The following is a 19,324-nucleotide window of genomic DNA, read 5'->3' on the forward strand; positions in this document are numbered from 1 at the left end:
GCAAGACTTCACTGGGTGGATCATCCCAGTCACCAAACCAGTTCCCTAAAGATGGACATTTGGATAGCTCCCAGTCTTTAGCGATGGCAAATGATGCTGTGATGGGCTACATCATTTTGCACTCATGCAGCTATTTATTTAGGATAAATTCCTGGAAGTGAAACTTCTTGGTAACAGGGTTGTAAACACTTCAGGAACTCAATCCAAGTCAATTCTGACTCTACCCTGCCCTCACCGGTTGAGGGCAATCCTGCACCAGATTGCCCTTCAGGCACCATTCACTAGTTTGGGGACCCTGGCCACCTGTACTTCTGAACAGCAGGCTGCAAATGTTGGGGGTTCCCACCACACCCTCAGGTTCCATAATTCACTAGAGCAACCCACGGTAATCACTGAAAGTGCTACATTTACGATCATTGTTTTATTATTATAGTGATATTATTTACATTAAAAGGATTCAAAGAAGAAGCCAAAAGAAGAGGCACATAAGGTGAGGTCTGGGAGGGTCTCAAGAATAAGCTTCTGTGTCTTCTCCATGTGGAGTCAGAATGTGTCATCCTTCCGGCACAGATGCATTTTCTCAAGCAAGGAATTTCTCCCGCCTGTGAGAGTCCCAAGTTTGTATGGGTCTCATAACATAGGCATGACTGACAGAATCACTGTCCATGTGGCTGAACTCAGTCTACAGCCCCCTCCCCTCCCAGAGATCAGGCAAGTGAGCTGATATGATACTGTTCAAAGCCCCAACCCTGTAATCATCTGGTTCGTTTCACTGATGTGCTGATCCCTCACCCTAAGGCTGTAAGTGTGACTGGCCCCACCCTGAAATTATCAGGTGTGCTCCCAGACCCACCATGAAAGATGGAAGGCATTTCTACGACAAAAAATTCCAAAGATTTGGAGGTAGTTTCCCAGGAATGGGGAACAAAGACCAGTCAAATTTTTCATTATATCACAGACAGTAAATGCTTCAATAATTTGTTTAAAAGATATTTTGGCATTCTAGTGAAATCTTTTGGTTGGGAGAATTTGCCATGTTCTCTTTTTGTAGAGCTCAGGATCCTCTGTCCATTGACTGTGATCCTTGATATGGTCTCAACATGAGGAGTGAAGGAAAGGTCTGTGCTAAATGTAAGCTGGTTCATATCTCCCACTCCCCTGCTGAAAATTTCAGTGGCTCCCTATTGCCTAGATTGAGGCACTCAGAGCCTCCCTCAGTTTGGCCCAGCCACACCTCCAGTTTTCTCTCCTATCACTCCCCCACATGACATTGAGCAAATAGTGACCCCGTGATGAGCTCTGGTTCCTATGATTCAAATCCATTCTTAAAGATATAAACCTACTACTGATACCTCCTCTTTGGAGTCTTCCCAGATCAATCTCTTCTTCCTCCAACCTCCTGCAGCTTTTAGTGTTATTACATATTTGGGACCAAGTCATCAGGTTTCCACTATCTTTTCACAGGTAGTAGCTTCCACCCGTGGGTAAGTTACTTGGGACAGAGGCAGTATTTATTCCTAGAAATTACCTGGCAATAAATTTTACTGAATAATAAATTACCTGTCAATAAATTTTTGTTGATTGACAAATTTGCTGGCTACTTCTAAGCTTTTAAAGTTCAGAAGGGTAGGGCACTATCAGCTTCCTAGCATGGGACACGTTATACATAAAGTGGGTGAACATGGAAGAAGAGACTGCACATTGTCTTCTAATATCCATTCTCTACTTGATTGAGACATTGAACTATAACTGAGAAGTTAGGATTTAGGGAATGATTATGACTACTGAATCTTTATATAGATATTCCTTTTTTACTTTCTGGTATATTAGAATAGACAGAAGGAAACACCTGAAATCTCTGAACTGTAACCCAGCTGCCTTGGTCTCTGATAATTATATAACTATATAGCCTTTATTTTGTGATTGTAATAATTTTGTGACTGACCCTCACTTATACCCCCTTATTCTTTTTTCAACTTTAGAGTCTTATAATTGCTAAAGACAGCCCCTAATATTTATTCATAAAAGGCCTTAAGTCGGTCCAGAATTAACCCTCCCAATTCCAAAGCATCTCTACCTCCTCATCTAGAGCCATTGTGCTCATTGTCCTAAAATTTTCCCATCTTTTGTTACGACAAAACCATCGGAATTACTGAAGTTCAAGGAGACAGATTTTTAGACTGATAGGCCATCTGATTTCTTTGCACCTAGCAAACCCCAATGTCTCAGGAATTGGTCATTTGAGCACATGAGACAGGGAATCCATCACTTTTGATCAGTTTCAGAACTTCCCCTATTCCCCATGTTTTCACTGGGCAGATGGTGATCCAGCTAGTGACATTTCTCAGCCTCCCTCGAAAATAGATGTGACTCTGTGAACACATTTTGGCAGATGGAATGAAAGTGATATTTGCAAGTTCTTAGTTATATCCTTAAGTGAAAACTCCCTGGCTTTCCCTTCTTATCCCCTTGCCATGGGTAGGAATGTGGATGCAATGGTGTTGAGTCAACTTTGGTCATGCAGACAAGAACGGCACTCTTGGGGCTGGCTGAAGGAACCTGGGACCCTGGATAAGCTCCTAGATCATAACTACCTAGCTCTGGACTGATTCTTGATAGAAATAGGCTTCTCTCTTGTTTGAGCCACTGTGTTTTGGTTCTCTTTGTTATAGCAGCTTAGAGTGTACCTTAACTAATGGAACCATGACTTTAAGAAATAGGTTTGCTTCTGATACAAAATGGTGAAAAGAAATTTTTGCAGGTAGAATCATATTTCAGATGCACTAAAATGTGTCTATTTAAAATAATTCTATTATAGATTTTTCAGTAAAATAATGTGGTAACTCCAAATATGTCTTTATGATAATTGTAGATTTTCATTTATCAAGTTTCCTAAAACAATATGGTTGCTTCAATGCCCCTCTAACAAGCATTTGCAGGGCATAGCTTTGAATCAGGGAAAATCAGGCAATCAATTATTATGATTACACCGATGGATCCTTCACTTTTCATTTGGAACAATCAATGATCTAATTGTCAACACTTTAGTTAAAGTGCTGTTACTTACTTGATATCTCTCATCTTTGGGTCATACTGGAATTTCACCTAGTATAGGTAAATTGGTTTGACGAGAGTGACTAAAATTTTTAATTAGCCAACCTAGAAAATTGTCTTTAATTCTTTTTCTTTACTGACTGCTAATGCACACACACAAAAATAATAATAAAAAAAATTTACAGAGGAAGGTGAGGGTCCCCATTTGGAATAATTATGGAAGGAGATAAGAAACCTATGTTAACTTCAGCAGAGAGATGGAGGAGAGGAGGACACGTTGTCCTTGAATCTTTTGGCATTTCCTATGGCCTCTGGTCTACATGGCTGCCTCCCTGTAGTAGTGTGGAACTATCATATACCCCAGAAAAGGCCATGTTCTTTTCTTCTTTTTTCCAAGCTCAAGTCAATAGCCATGTTCTTTTAATCCATTCCTGTGGGTACAGACCTTTTGTGGGTGGGACCTTTTGATTAGGTTCTTCAATTGAGATGTGAGCCACCCTATTCAAGGTGAGTTTAATCCCTTTACTGGAGTACTTTATGAGAAGATACAAGAGAGAAAAGCCCCCAGAGATGCTGAGAGAGCCACTGAAATCAGAAGCTAAAGCAATGAAACCCAGGAAAGAAGGACCAGCAGATGCCAGCCATGTGCCTTCTCATGTGACAGGTGTACCAGATGCCAGCAACCTTTTTCCAAAGAAGGTACTCTCCTGTTGATACCTTAATTTGGACATTTTCATGGCCCTAGAGCTGTAAATATGTAAATTAACAAATCTGCATGGTTAAAAGCCAGTCTCTTCCTGGTATATTGCATTTCAGCAGCTTTAGCAAACTGAAATACTCCCTTAAAGTCCCTCATTCTGCTTCCATGACCATCCTGCCACAGCCAGGGAGGAAAGCAGAGTCCCCAGCAGTGTCTTTTCCAGACCAATTTAAAACAAACTGGGTATTCTTAATCACAGAGAGAGGCAACAAAAACAATGGACTATCTCCAAATGACCCATTAGATCCAGGGACACTCTCATTTGGCGAGGATAACCAATCTCACAAAAGCTTTTAGTTTGCCTGCCATGCCGGAAATCCAGGTTGGATTCCCAGTGCCTGTCCATGCAAAAAAAAAAAAGCCTTTGGAAACACTTTTTTCCCTCAAAATCTTCACTTCCTTAACTATCTCTCACCCTGTTCTGCCCACGCCAGCCCAGGGACCATTCTCTAGATGAGGCATCACTTGATGCCTTTGAGTTTTTGCTCATCTTCTGTTCCCATCCTGAAGAGGAAGGGAAGAAAAAGGCTAATATTTCTTGAACCTCTGCTATGACTCAGACCACTGGTGGGCCCTCTGTGGACATTCTCCCACTTAGTTCTCACCAGAGCCCTTGAGATGGGAACAAAACCTGCTTGGCTGATGAAAACCAGGCTCAGAGCTATCAACTACTTCCCCACTGTCACACTGACAAAAAGTGGTAAAGCCAGGGATCTGAATCAAACCAGGGGGGGTCCAAATCCCATATGCTTTTTACAGTATGTTGGGGCCTCTCAGCCCAGAATACGCTTCCTCCACCTCTTCTTCATGAAGAAATCCTATCTATTTATCAAGACCCAGCCCAAATGTCACTTCTTCTGAGAAATCTTTCTGGAGTCCTTCTGAGAAGATGGTTTTGCTTTGATGCCCTTCTAGTCCTTTCTGAATATCTTTTTCATGATTCTTTCAGTTAACTAAGCCCTTCCTCATTCCGAAAGCCTAAGGAAGGCTCTATTATGCTACTTCCACAGGCTGACTCTGTGCTGTACTTCAGTGTGGAGTTTCACTTTCCCTTCCTAGTTTGTGAGCTTACTGAGGGTAGGGACCACGTCTAACCATCTCTGTAGCTCCACAAAGTGAAGTGCTTACCCACAGTAAACATATAAGGAAGTATGGGGGAGTGCTTAAACTTAATCATGGACTTTTTAGTCTGGATTCAAATCATGGTTTTTATACTTTTTTGTGTTATACCTATCTATACTTCATATGGTTTTTGTGAGGAGAAATAATATAATACATATCAAACGTTTAAGGCAGTACCTGACAACATAATAAGTGCCTCCCCCCACCCTCCACCCAAAAAAGGTACCTAACATTGAAGTAGAAATATTTTCAAGTCACAATGAATATCTGTTGGCTTGTCTGTCAGCCATCTTTCCTTTGGGGTTCCCCCTACTTCCATTCCATGTGACTCATGTTTGGCTTTCCATCACAGAAGCCTTTCCTCATCCAGACTCAAGACTGGCCAATCTATCCTTCTAGCTTGGCAACAGCGATTGGTCCAAGGCTGGACATGTGGCCCAAGCAGGCCCAATCAGAGTCCTTGCATTTGATATAGTGAAATTGGAAGAGAAATGCTCTTTCTCATTGCTAGGCTGAGGCTGCAAGAAGCTGTTCTCTGCAGTGAGAATAAGGCCTTGAGCAATGGGGGAAAATGAGTTCAGCACAGAAAATGAAGCAGATATGAGGTAAAAACGAGGGATGGATAGATGGAGAGAATGAGGCTGGAAGAGATGAATCCCCAAATCCCACTTGCACTCTTGCTTTCCATTCTGTGAGCTTCCTTCCCACCTTCTCACTATGGGAGCAAACAGAGTAATAACAGGTAGCATGCATTGCACACTATGTATTAGACACGATCCTGAGAACTTTACCTGTATGAACCAATATAATATTCATGCAAACATATGAAGAATATCATTAACATCATTATTTCCATATTACAGATTAAGAAACTGAGTGACCGAGTGGCTTTGCTAATTTACGGAAGAGCATACAAAGAAATGGCCAAGCCTGGATTTGTACCCAGGCAGTCTGGCTCCAGAGCCCCGAGCCTCAACCGCTTCACTGCGTAACCTTGCAAACTCTGCATAAGCAAGTTTAAATATGATTTTTTACCTCTTGCAATGGAAGAGACCTCCTCTTCCCGAATTTACCTGTAGCAGCCTCAGCTCCCAGTGGCTTCTCCTCTTCAGGCCAGCCTCCACTTTCTGAGCCCTGGAAAGAAAACTCTTCCAGGCTGGAAAGAGACTGCAGCTCTTTTGGGGGTGTCCTGCAGGGGGTGCTGTTGGTGCTGATGACGGCCGACACGCGGAGTGGCACGGACACAGCAAAGGGCTCAGAGATGTTCAGGGCCTTGCGCTGGTGTCGGGGCGAGGGCTCCATCTGGAAGAGGCTGCTGGTGAAGACAGACTTGCTGGGGCTGTCACTGGAGGTGTAGAACATGCCCAGCATCTTCGGGCCTATAAGCTCACTCTCGGGATCCTCGATAGGCCTGAACACCTTCAGCTGCTCAGGTGGGGGCCGGGCCTGGGTGCCCTGGAGTTGGGTGTGGTCGTTGCTGACATCAAAGCCCCCCTCAGCCCCTGCTGGCATCCCCTCCTGGCCCCATTCTCCTTCCTGCTTGCTCAGGTCACATGAGCTGCCTGTGCTGGTTGCATGCATTTTTGTTGCTGGAATGAAAAATCCACCAGTGGTAACTGTTCGATTGAAATTTCCCTTGGTTTCTTTCCCTAGTGAAAAAAGAACAAATTCATGGTCAGCTGCCTGGGCACACATACAACTGCCCAGCCTGCTAGGAAGGGCAGATACACAACATTTGAATACTAGAAAGGCATAGTGTGAGGATCCAGGGCCTGGGCCCCATCCCGTCCTCCATTATGAGAACGAGTCAAGGCACGCAGCCGCCTACATGACCGGGACAGACATTAAAGGTCATTAAAGGCCCCCTCAGGAGGGAATGAATGTCATTAAAACTCCCCTCCCCTAATCAAACCTTGCAAGACTCAGCTAGCTGAATCTCCATTGTCACACCTTGTCAACCTAAATCTTTATAAGCCGCTCCTGCGGCACTTCTCATTCTCTCTCTCTTTTTCAGGGAACACTGACTTCCCATTTCCCAACAGGCTGCCATTGGGAAGAATCTTTTCCAGTTTGTAAGTCCCTAATTAAACTCATGGGTAAACGTGTGCCAGGCATATTCTTTGGTCTTGGGGCTAAGGTAGTTGGGACACTTACTGAGCCAGCCAGGAGACCAAAGAGCCACTGGCCATAAGAGACATGAACACTGGGAAGGGAGACTCCCTGGGGCAAATCCCGGGGTGGCCTGCAGCTTCTATGTGGGGTGACCACCATCCTGGATGAATGGGGACTGCTGAGGGAATATGGGGATGCCCAGAACTCGCCTGCAGCAGGCCACAGGACAGTTAAGATTTCATTAGAAAAAGGAGAGTCATCAGGCTGCTGCAGCCATTGCATGACCCCTGTTAGGAGCTACACATTCAGCCATGGAAGAGAACCTCACTGTTAAGGCTGTGATTTGCTAATGGAAGAACCTAAATTAGAAAGGGACTTGCATACAGTCCAAGCAGATTTGAAAGATGCATTGAATGAGAGGCTCCGCTGTGTAGATGAGAGTTTGGAAATACTGGCATGCCAGTAGAGGGCACAGACTGCCCAAGACTGCCCCTGACTGGGACCCTAAAATATGGGATTCTGTTGATTTTTTTTCAGATGATGATGAGCTACAGTCTGACTGGGATATTGAGAATGAGGAAAGGAGGCTTGTTCATCCTCTGGGCCAACAATATGTTCTAACATATTCAACACCTTCACCCCTCAGCAGGAAAGGGTGATGCTGAGGGAGCTGCTGCTACTGTGACTGCCTCAGCAACCCCTCCTGACCCAAAGATCTTAGTTACCATGCATTTCTATACCATTGAATATATTGAATTGGAAATCAATAACTGAAGAAGTCCTGCCCAGAGATTATTCCAGTGGTTATTCTTACACATTATATAGATGTCCCCTTTTTAGCCTAAGGTGTATTAGAGAGGCTGGTGGGAAGTGCCTGAAACTGTAGAGCTGTGTTCCAGCAGTCATGTAGCTTGAAGATGATTGTATAATGATATAGTTTTTGAAATGTCACTGTGTGATTGTGAAAACCTTGAGTCTGACACTCCTTTTGTCTACACTATGGACAGATTAATAAAACACATGGATTAAAAATGAATAAATAATGGGGGGACAAATAATAATAGATGGATACATGGGGAAAAATGTACCTATTGCAAACTATGAACTATAGATAGCAATAATATTTTAATATTCTTTCATTAACAGTTAACAAATGTACCACACCAATATTATTAGTCAATGAGTGGGTGGGTGGGGAGGGATAAGGGGTATGGGAGGATTTGGGTTTTGTTTTTTATTTTTATTTCCTTTCTGGAGTAATGAAAATGTTCCAAAATTGATCATGGGGATGTATACACAACTATGTGATGATGCTGTGAGCCAGTGATTGTATACTTCAGATGGTCTGTATGGTGTGTGAGTGTATCTCAATAAAACTGTATCAAAAAAAAAAGTCCTGCCAAATTGGCTAACGTGTCTTTGGCACACTCGTGCAGAGGAAGTGTTACTTTCAGGAAAAGAAATAAGTAAATTAGCCTCAATTGCTACACATCCTTCCTTCCACCAGTATATATATACTCTGGATGCCAGGCCAGAATCCAATTCATTGCTAAATTAGCTTATATCTCAATGTAGAGAAACTTGGCCCAGTGTGGGAGACGGACCACGTGCTGCTCCCCACTGGAATATGCTAGATGGATCGCAAGATGTATTGAGGGAACGAGGAATGAAACATGCCATTTATATTGTTAATTTTGTGGGACCAGATAATGAAACCCTCACAACGGGCATGAGGGACGTTATCCTGCATAGCGCCCCAATCAGTGGTACGGAACTATTGTACCCACTCTTAGCCCAATAGTTGGGCATCCCATTTCAAAAGCCACCCAAACTGTGGCCAATTTAGGAGAATGAGAATGCCCAAGGCGGAGAGGGGCTGGAATAAGAGCTACCTGTCGTGCCCTGCATGAGAGTCCAAGCCGTGTATCAGGAGACAGATGTGGGCCAGCCTAACAGCCACACTAAAATTAAAGCTACTCACAGGCAGTTAAATACAGTACTTGTCAGCTCTGGAGTAAATTACCTAAAGACCAAATACATACTAAGCTTGAAACCAGGTCGTGGATGGAGAAAGAAACTGCTGCCCCTGCTGAGGAGGCCTGGCAAGCTCCTTTTCCTTTCACATAGGGGACTGGCCAAGATCCCCAAATAAGAGCTATATACAGGGACACTGGGCATTGGAGGAGACATAATGAGTTAACAATCTTTTGGTCCCCTACTAATGAGGATAGGGTTTGGGCATTTGTGGACACTGGAAAGGAATAAGGTCAATTGTTGTGGTCGTGGACGATGCAGCCATGCTAGTTGGGAATCCTAAACCCATGGGATGTTGGGGTTGCCCGAAATTTAAGTATTAGACCACAGTTTATATGCAAAATGCCAAACGTTGTGTATGTAACCAACCCAGGACCCCCCTGACCCCCATACCTCAAGGCACAGTATGTATGATTCTGTGGACACATTATGCTCAGGCTAATCACAGATTTAACTCCAGAAGGCTTCCTGCAATTGCAGGGGGAAAAGGTGTGGTATGTAAAGCCCCCTCATAGTATCCCCTTTCCAAGAACAGCTAAATATACTAATGGAAATTTAGCTTGTATTCTATTAGAGCAACAGTATTTGCCTCTCACAGTTTTCCCATACACATCTTTCTTTTCCTCTTAGTGTTGCAGCAAACACCTTTCTGCAATAGGCTTCTGTGGTAGCCTACAGTCAATCTCAGTGCTGAGTGTGCACTAAACTGGCTTTGTCTGGTGCCACCAGCCTGGCTTGGACTGTGACCCTATGAATCGGACTGCGTGGAATACCCTGCTGGCCTGGCCGAATCCAAAGCATACCTGAAAATTCAAGAGAATCTCATTGAAGACTGAAATCACCACTTTGTAGGGTTGTTATCTCTGTGGGGGATGGGGGACCCCTCGTGCTATGTTCCTGCTTATCCTGCGGTTGTGGAATATGGGTACAATGTCTGTCCTGTGGTCAGCGTGGGCTGCCGTGGGGGGTAGACTGTGAGGACTCAGGGCCTGGGTCCCGCTGCCTCCTCCATTATGAGGACAAGTCAGTGCACGCCGCCTACATGACTGGGACAGACATTAAAGGTCAACAGTCCCCCTCAGCGGGGAAAGAAGGTCATTAAAACTCCCCTCCCCTGATCAAATCTCAAAGACCCTGCTGAAACTCCACTGTCACACCCTGTCTTCCTGAACTTTTATAAGCTGCTCCCACAGTACTTCTCACTCTGTCTTTTGCATGGAACGCTGACCTCCATTTCCCGACTGGCTGCCATTGGGAAGACCCTTTTCCTGTTAATAAGTCCCTTTTTTAAAAAAACTCATGGGTAACTCTGTGCCAACCATATTGTTTGGTCTTGTGGCTAAGTTGGGTTGGAAAGCATGGCATTCTAATAAGGGCATTTCTATTCTCCTAAACATTTGAGGGACAGGAGAGGAGGCATTTGCTCATGGGCACAGAATTTTGACCGGCTTCTCCGATAGGCTCATTAGCTGTTATGCCACCTAAGTTCAGTTTTAAACTTTCCAGGTAGAGCAGTTTCCAAAAGTAGGCCCCCATAGAATGGCTAAACATCTTCCAAGTATTAAATGCAAAACATGAAGGAATAAAAAGACAGATGAGAGATAGGAGAATGATGTTTGCTCAAAGTGAAGGAGAGAAAAGAGGAAAACAACAAAATGTTTTTATTTGTTTAGGATTTTTCTGGCAGAGGGACCCAGACAGGGGTTTGATTTCCCAGCAAGGAAGCAAATTCTGTTCTTGACCTAACCTTTTCCCCCTTTCCTGAGGCTTCCTTCTGTTGGAGGATGAGTGACTAGAAATGTGAATTAGCTAAACGTTAGAAAGCACAGTTAAGAGGAACAACGTCACACTTTCTTAGAAGAGAGGGCAAAGAAGACTAAAGTCTGTATGGGAAATAAATAGCTGTGAGATGACAAGTGAATTGCCAGGAATATGGAAAACAATTTCCTACTAAACGCCAAGCACCATACTAGGAATTTTATGTCACATTATGTTTAATTCTTACAGCTACCTTTAAGGAAAGTAATTATCTACTTTAACACATGAGGAAACTGAGGCCCGGAGAGGTTAGAGGGTGTACCCAAGACCCACATAAGTGGTGAGCTAATATTTTGAAGTATCAAATTATGGAAAGCTGGGCAAGAACTGGGCCCAAGAGGTTTTAACACCAGAGCAAAGGGATGAATATGGAGATGAGAGAAAAATGATAAAAGTATTGAGTCAGCTTGAAAAGACATCACTGAGTATTTTGCAAGTTTGGAATTATTTTTTTAAAGTTGTCCTAAAGATTTTCCTTATTGTTTCAGGCTGTCCCACTTATTAAAGAGAAAAATGTCTTGGATTAAAGGGATTAGAAAGTCATAGGGTAAATATAGGGAAGCCCTTTGCCTTATAACTTATAGCAGTACTTATTGGATGCTTAACAACAAAATAATACAGGTAAGTCAGTCCTTAGGGCTAGAGCTGTGAGAATATACTTCGTGATGTGCTGTTTAGGTGGCAGATGTCACCTCACGTGCATCTACAAGCACATACACACACACACACACACACCCCTGCTCAAACAAAGGATGTCATTGTTTGCAAGTATATTGCAAGTAGCTGGCATCCAATCAATGTTTATTGCTCAATGATGAATGAATGAATGAATCTACCAATTCAAAATCATGACTTGACAAGCATTATGAAGTTAATGTCCACAGGAACATCCAAATTTAAAACACCTATGCATCTAGGCCCAGATGCAAAACTGTGAGGTATAAACCAATGCTTGGCTCTTCTTCTTTACACAAGGAAGAACTCTATTCTGTCCTAGTTTTCAGATGTTGATCTCTTAACTGGTTTGGGTTTGACAGAAAAGCAGCTGTGGTCTCCTGCTGTGACCAGCTAAGAGTAAGGAAAGTTCTTTTAGGTTCAGCCCCAAAGAAGGATAGAGGAGGTTATGGCATGGGTCAAATGGATCTCTTGAGCTCTGGAAAGGTCAGGGAGGGATTTGGGACTGTGATTGTGCATGATCATGATTGGAGATGAGCAGGCATGGCCGTGTATAAAAGCAGGTCTGGGTGAGACCCAATTTCCCAGTTGTAATTCCCAGTTCAGAAAGTGATTATAAATTCTCACCTTCCACAGGCACTGAGCACAACGAATCCATGCTTTTAGCTGGTCGGATAGCAGCCTTTTCCACTAAAGAAAAAAGAAAAAACATCTCTGATGAATATGTATCAAGAGGGAGCATTCAGAATAATAGGCCAGGCTTTAAATACACAAAAGCAAGTTCTTTAGGAAAGTTTTTCAAATAATAATTTATCCCCTTGGAAAACATTCCTCTACCTTATCTTATGTGTTTCTGCTTTCTTATTGGGACTGCCCTCATAAAAACAGAGCATTTGTAGATCAAAATTTTGACAAGAACATTTCTGAGAAAAGGTAAATAGCAATTCTGTCAAATAGCTATCATCCTAAATGAGGAACCCTGAGCCCAATTTTATTGCACAGAAAGCATTCGAGGATGAACCCACAGGGTGGAATCATGGGGCTCCAGGCAACCTCTCCTGTTTGGCAGGCCAGAGAGCAGGCTCCTTGGCTGTGGGCCATCTTTTCAGCACCTGGAAATCTGATACAACAGGTGAGAAGACCAAGGGGATCTGCAGCCACCTTTCTCCCCATTGCAGTTCTGCTCCTTCAAGTCTGCAGACTGTTGGTTCTCCAGTTGGTTCTCCCCCACCAACTTCACCTCGAGCATATACAAACCAGGTGCTTTATTAAACACCTACTACATACCTGGTGTATGTTACGCATCTTTGTAAGCCACCCTAGCAAGTTTTTAAACAGCAGAAGGTTTGAATAAGCAAAAATTTATTATTTCAGGCACAGTATGAGCCACTTTGAGAAATATCTCTCCTTGGGGAACTGAAGTGGCTGGAAGGCAGTTCCTTCTAGGAGGGGAAAGAGGGCAATTTGGGAACTTAGCAGGAGACCCAGGACCAGTGGCCTTTAAGGCAACTCTGAATTCAGACAGATGTGAGTTTGAATCCCAAATCTGCCACTTTGGGGCTGTGTGACCTCAGACAAGCAGCTTAACTTCTCCAAGCTTCAGTTCTCTCACATGTAAAATGAGGCAAAATGCAGCTGTTTGAGGATTAAGTGAGTAATGTCTACAAAATGATCAGGTGGAACTAAATTGAAATAGACTAAGCGTTCAATAGAAAGTAACTCTTGTGGTTTAGGGAAGATCAAGCTCAGCAACAAAGGAAACAGAGGAGATGGTTCAACAAGCAGCAGCCAGAGGCGAGTCTAACTCAAATTAGACAACAACTCAATTATTTTGCTCCTCTTTCTGTTTCCCCATTTTTCCTTCTACAACCAAATCCTCTTCTTCTGGGAGGCTCTGAAAGAGGTCCTTGGTCCTCACAGCTCTGGGTTTATTCCTGGCCGCACAGAGCTGTGGGAAGACACAGCCATCTCCCCTCAGGCCTTTGGAGATGGTAGAAATCGCCTTCTATGGCCCTTGCTTCCAATACGAAGGTAGAATTCTTATCTGGTAAAAGTCTGTGGTTTCCACAAATTTCCAAATTGATTTATTATCCTAAAACTACCCAGTTTATGCCCCTTCATTCATGGGTCCTGAGACAAACTTTTGGTCTTTGTTTTCTGGGCCTTTTTTTCCCTGCATTTCTGGACTTTTTCAGTTTTCATGTGTCTGTCTTGAAAGGCAATGACAGGTGACCCTGAGTGCCCCAGAGGGTGGGCAGTAGTTCCGTGGGGAGGGGGGGCATCACTGTGTGCCTTTGGGGTCAATGCAGCCCCTTATGGCCTGCGTGGCTAGAGCAGAACCTTAGAGCTACTGTTTTAGGGACCAGTTCCCAAGGAGTCCCTGGACCTTTTCTGAATAGTGACTAAGAGCTTAAGTCCCTATACTTAGATTATATTTTTCTGTCTGCAACCTTGGCTTGGCCTCATGGAGTTTGCACCCACTGCTTTTCTGGTAGCCTTTGGGTCCTTGAGTACCCTCTTTTAGCTTATCCCTATGGCTTTGGGATTTCTCTGCTCAGAATAATTTATTTGGGAGAGTTTCCTGAACTCTTTCTGTTTGATAATATACAAAGTTTTATTGAATCCACTTAAATATTTGTCTCTGGGAGGTTTCACAGTGTATGCATCTTCCACCAGTCAATTCCCCACTTTTTCTGATCCTTTTTTATCTCTCTTCAATTTTCCAAATATTGGCTGAATACCCTCCTACCCACTTACCAAAAACAGCCCACCCAATAATTGTTCATGATGCATAAATTTTTAAAATGGCTTTAATTTCAGAGTTTACTTAAAGAGTTAAAAAACTATTTACATATATCAATCTACCAACTCCCTTTTTTCCACATGAATAATTCAACAAATAGCAAGCCCGTGTGCCACTTACAGAGACCATGCTGCCTTGCTTGGGGGGGTGGATTATGTTGCAGGGCTACCTGGCCTTGCCTTAATTATCGGCTCCACTTGAGTTATGATTGTAAGGTCTGCTGGTCTTTGGTTTCTAGGGTTTCAGCGACACTCTTCGGGTGAAAGGCAGCCATTAGGGAACCACTTGTATTGACACTGACGGTTCTTTCCATCAAAATGCAACTGGCGCGGTGCTCTATCTCTGATTAGTTTGCTCAGAAGATCGTAGACCAGCACTTTTCAACCCCGGCCACATAGAATCACATGGGAAGCTTTTCAAAAATCACCAATACTTAGGGCAGAGCTACGATGGTTCAGTGGCAGAATTCTCGCTTGCTGTGCCAGAGACCCAGGTTCGATCCCCGAGCTTGCCCATGCCACCACCAACAACAAAAAATCACTAATGCTCAGAACCCATCCCAAACTGCCTGAGACCAGATTGCCGTGGGTGTGAACCACTCATGGGCGATTGTGAGCAGCCCTGGCCGGGACATCCTGTGTTATCTGTGACTTTACCACCGTTTGACCCAGCACCTTGGACTTGCTCCTTCCGAAATCACATGGGGGTGGAAATCCTCCCAAGTCAAAAATCAAGGCGACTCATTTATTTCATTTTCCTTCTTTTTTTATTCTGTTTTTGACTTCTCATCACTTGGTGAACCTCTTTCACTGTACCACCAAGTCTGTAACTGAAGTTCTCTCTCTTTTTTAAATTTATTTTTTATTAGTTTTTAAAATTAAAAAAATACATAAAGAACAAATAAACATAAACGTTCTTAACTTTTGATCATTCCGTTCCACATATATAACCAGTAATTCACAATATCATCACATAATTGCATATTCATCATCATGATCATTTCTTAGAACATTTGCATCAATGCAGAAAAAGAAATAAAAAGACAACAGAGAAAAATTCATGCATACCATACCCCTTACCCCTCCCTTTCATTGATCACTAGCATTTCAATCTAAATTTATTTTAACATTTGTTTCCCCTATTATTTATTTTTATTCCATATGTTTTACTTGTCTGTTGATAAGGTAGATAAAAGGAGGATCAGACATAAGGTTTTCACAATCACACAGTCGTTTTCACAATCACACAGCCTGAAGTGTTCTCTTTGATGTGCAAATCTCTTATTATTAGATCAAGAGTTTCTTCTTGCCAGGCAGAGATGATCCTAATTTCTGATTTGTATCTGATCTACCATTACCTCTGGCAACCTGCCCTCTTCATTTGGGCTCTTTCCATTTTGTGAAAGATGTGTTTCCCCAAATTGTGAGTTTTATAGATGCCTATAAAGAATCCTCTTCTCTCCTCTCCCCTTCACAGAGCCTTGTACTTCTTGTATGCATCTGAGTGGTAATTCCGTTTCTCATAAAACAGAGATTGGAACCTAGGCCCAAGGCAGTCAGCACAAGGGACTCTCTTAGCGATAAGTGGTCCCCGTTCCTCAGTTAAGGCTACTGAGACATGACAGGAGTTTGCTGGGGGCTTCTGCGAAAGCCAGGTCCCTGCTGGTGGGAGCAAGTCACCAGAAATGATGTTCTTTCTCCATCCGGACATACTGATATTCAAAGTTAAGGCCTAGAACTACTGTAGTCATTTTGCCACAGCAAAGGAAGCCAGTCTAGGGATGAAGCTGACCCACAGAAGAGGACACAGTAGACAAAAACACAGAGAAACAGAGACAGAGCCATTGTATTAAACTATCCCATGAAGCCTGCCCTATATTCCCTCGTTGTGTAAGTCAACCAAATTGGATTTTCTATTACTTACAGCCTCCATCATTGAAATCACAACACCTGTGACATCCCTCATTACACTGACAGGCAATTGGGAAGATTCCTAGTCTCTGTGCTTTCTGATCCTTGGGATTCAATGGCAAGGAACTTTGACCACTTTTCCCTGGGCCCAAGAGAAGTTCTTAAAATAGTTTCTCTCATTTTCCCTTTAGTAATTAAATATAAGCATCCCAATTCTCCAATTTCCCTTCAAAATTCTTATTATTAAAATTTTCAAACATCCAGAAAAGTTGGAGACCTCTAAACCTATTACCTAGTTTCAACAATTGCTAACATTTTGCCAAATATTTTGCAGATATTTGTCTACATCTGTATTTATCTACCTATCTATATTTTGCTGAATCATTTGAAATTGAGTGTGACTATTTTGACACTTCATCCTTAACGATTTCAACTGCAGCATGTGATATGAATTGGATTATGTCCCCCAAACACTTATGTTGAAGTCTTTAATCCTCAGTACCTCAGAATGTGATCTTATTTGGAAATAGGGTTGTTACAGATGGAATTAGGCAAAGCAAAATGAGGGCATACTAAATTTCTGTTTTAAGCCATCCAATTTGTGGCACTTTGTTATGGCAGTCCTAGGAAACTAAACCATTAGCACACTAGGAAAATTTACAATTCTTTACTATCATCTAATGTTCACTCTATATCAGTATATTCTTCACTTGTCCCCTAAATTGTCTTTCGTTACTCTTTTCTTTTATCAAACCATGGTTGGTCATTGCTTTTACCTTTCATAACTCATTTTTATAACTATTGCTCCATTTTATTATACTTTCCATCTATAACATTAAAGACCATTGTGACAAAATTTCCTTCGTCTTCCTTTACCTACCACAATATTCACCTGGGTGGGTTATATTCCCCATTACATAGTGAGTCCCTCAATTCTTTTTTGCATCAATTCCTATTCATTTGTCAGAAATAAGTCCAACAGTGCAGGATTTCTATTTAAAATCATGACCCTTGGGGATAAGAGACAGCTATTCCTTACAGTAGAATTCTAGTTAATGAATGTGGAAGAACAATGGAAATAGATAATCACCATTTGCAAATACTACAGTAGTAACTGTTCCAAGCAAGAACCATCAATGGATGCTAATGTTCATACACAAATGTATGAGAAGCAGGATATTTGCAATTTCAAAGGAAAAAAATAGAAACTTTGCAGTGGCAAAACCTTGTATACACAACTTTCACCAAGTGATCGAAGTTAACGTCACCAAAAATAAGATATTGAAATCATGTACCTCCCGATATGTTGCACTGAGATGGGCTAAACATCATTTCCATGCAAAAATGCATGACTTCAATCTAACCATAAGGAAACATCTGACAAACCCAAAGAGGGATATTCTACAAAAATAATGGCCGACACTCTTTAAAGTGTCAAAGTCATGAAAGACAGAGAAATACTGAGAAATTGTCCTAGATTAATGGAGATTAGGAGATATAACAGGTAACATGGATTCCTGGATTGGACCCTGGACCTTCAAAAGGATATTTTTTATGGGACAACTGTTAAAATTTTAATAAGATCTGTAAATTAGTTAACAGTATTGTATCAAGACTGATTTTCTGACTTTGATAATTGTGCTATGATTATGCAAGATGTTAACATTAGGAGAAGCTGCGTGAAGGGTGTATGGGTTCTCCATGTACTATTTTTGCAGCTTTTTTGTAAATATAAAATGATTTCAAAATAAAAAGGAAAGACCAATCCTAAATAAAACTTAGGGCAATTTATAAGATTCCACAAGGGGTCCAGGTACTAGAGTAACTTGCCAGAAACCTACAACCTTCAGATGGGTCTCTGGTCTAGATAAGTCCTGAAACCTAGCCCAGCCTCCCCAGAACATCAGATAGTTCCATTTTCCTACCCCACATTTGTGACAGACCCTTCCAATATGAAACTGTTAGAATGGCCATAGCCCAAACACCCCTAAAGAGAGGGATGGAAAGATCAAAGGTGATAGTGGAATTATACACAGAAGATACGGCTTAACAAATGAATATGATTGCTGAATCATTAAACTGATATCTCCTTTAGTCTCCAGTATTTTAGAGTAGCTAGAAGTAAAAATCTAAAATTGTGAAATTGTAACCCATGTCAAAGTCTGAAATATGTTCTACAACTAATTGTGGTGCTGTGCTTGGAAATGTACAGCTTTTTTGTATATATGTTATTATTGTTCACAAAAAAAGAAGGAAAAAAAAGTCAATTGTGATGATAAAAAAGTATTTAAGTCCTCTAGCCTCCTATATTCTGGAGCAGCTAAAAGGAAAAATATGAGAAGATTGTATGGTAGCCCATGACAAACTGGGATCTGTCCTGTAAACACTTTTTGAAGAATGCTTTGAAACCTATTGCTTTTTTATTTCTTTGCTTTGTATATATGTTATATCATACAATAAAAAAAAGTTTAAAAAATAAAAGAAAAAGAAAAGAGAGAGAGAGAGGAAGAAAGGAAGGAAGGAAGAAGAAAAGACCTTCTACTTAATTTCTAAGTTCTCATTTCAGGGCTAATGAATTTGAGGTGATCAAACCAAAGACTAGGATAAAAAGATTATAAACTACAATTCATGCTTATTCTTACCTGAGAGCCTCTGACCTCTTACAAATACACTCCCATTTCTACTCAGCTTTGATTTGGAGTCTGATCCAGAGCGTCCCAGGTTAAATATTGACTTCCACTTCTTGGATTTACTGGAGAGCTTTCTTCTAAGAAAAAGTCAAGCCATAAGGCATTAGATTGATAACTAATCATTTCAGTGGGACTTTTGAATTGAGAAAGAATATCCCAAACATATTCTTAGTTACAAATGGCTCTGACATTTCATGGAATTCCTCTCTAACATCCAAGTTGGGCCTGACTATCACCCTGTCTGGGGGTGCCCTAAATGACCGAGCTAGACTGTCATGTGTCAGAGCAAGGGACCATATCCCCCAGGGTAGGGGGCAGAGGCATGCTGTTAGAGGCAGGGCTGGGG

At 42.0% G+C, this 19,324-nt stretch overlaps 1 protein-coding gene across 2 annotated transcripts in view; it reads right to left on the reverse strand.

The window, feature by feature from the left end:
• The window catches only part of ARHGAP31 (Rho GTPase activating protein 31), a 123,637-nt gene that overhangs the window by 13,855 nt on the left and 90,458 nt on the right, over window positions 1-19,324 (reverse strand). For both annotated transcript variants that reach the window (XM_077118241.1, XM_077118240.1), the window contains exons 8-10: window positions 18,931-19,055; window positions 12,203-12,265; window positions 6,010-6,585 (exon numbers count right to left, since the gene is read on the reverse strand). In XM_077118241.1, coding sequence (XP_076974356.1) covers window positions 6,010-6,585; window positions 12,203-12,265; window positions 18,931-19,055 — 764 coding nt within the window. The remainder of the gene's footprint in view (window positions 1-6,009; window positions 6,586-12,202; window positions 12,266-18,930; window positions 19,056-19,324) is intronic.

Source organism: Tamandua tetradactyla, chromosome 10 (assembly GCF_023851605.1).
Source record: "Tamandua tetradactyla isolate mTamTet1 chromosome 10, mTamTet1.pri, whole genome shotgun sequence".
Taxonomy (NCBI): domain Eukaryota; kingdom Metazoa; phylum Chordata; class Mammalia; order Pilosa; family Myrmecophagidae; genus Tamandua; species Tamandua tetradactyla.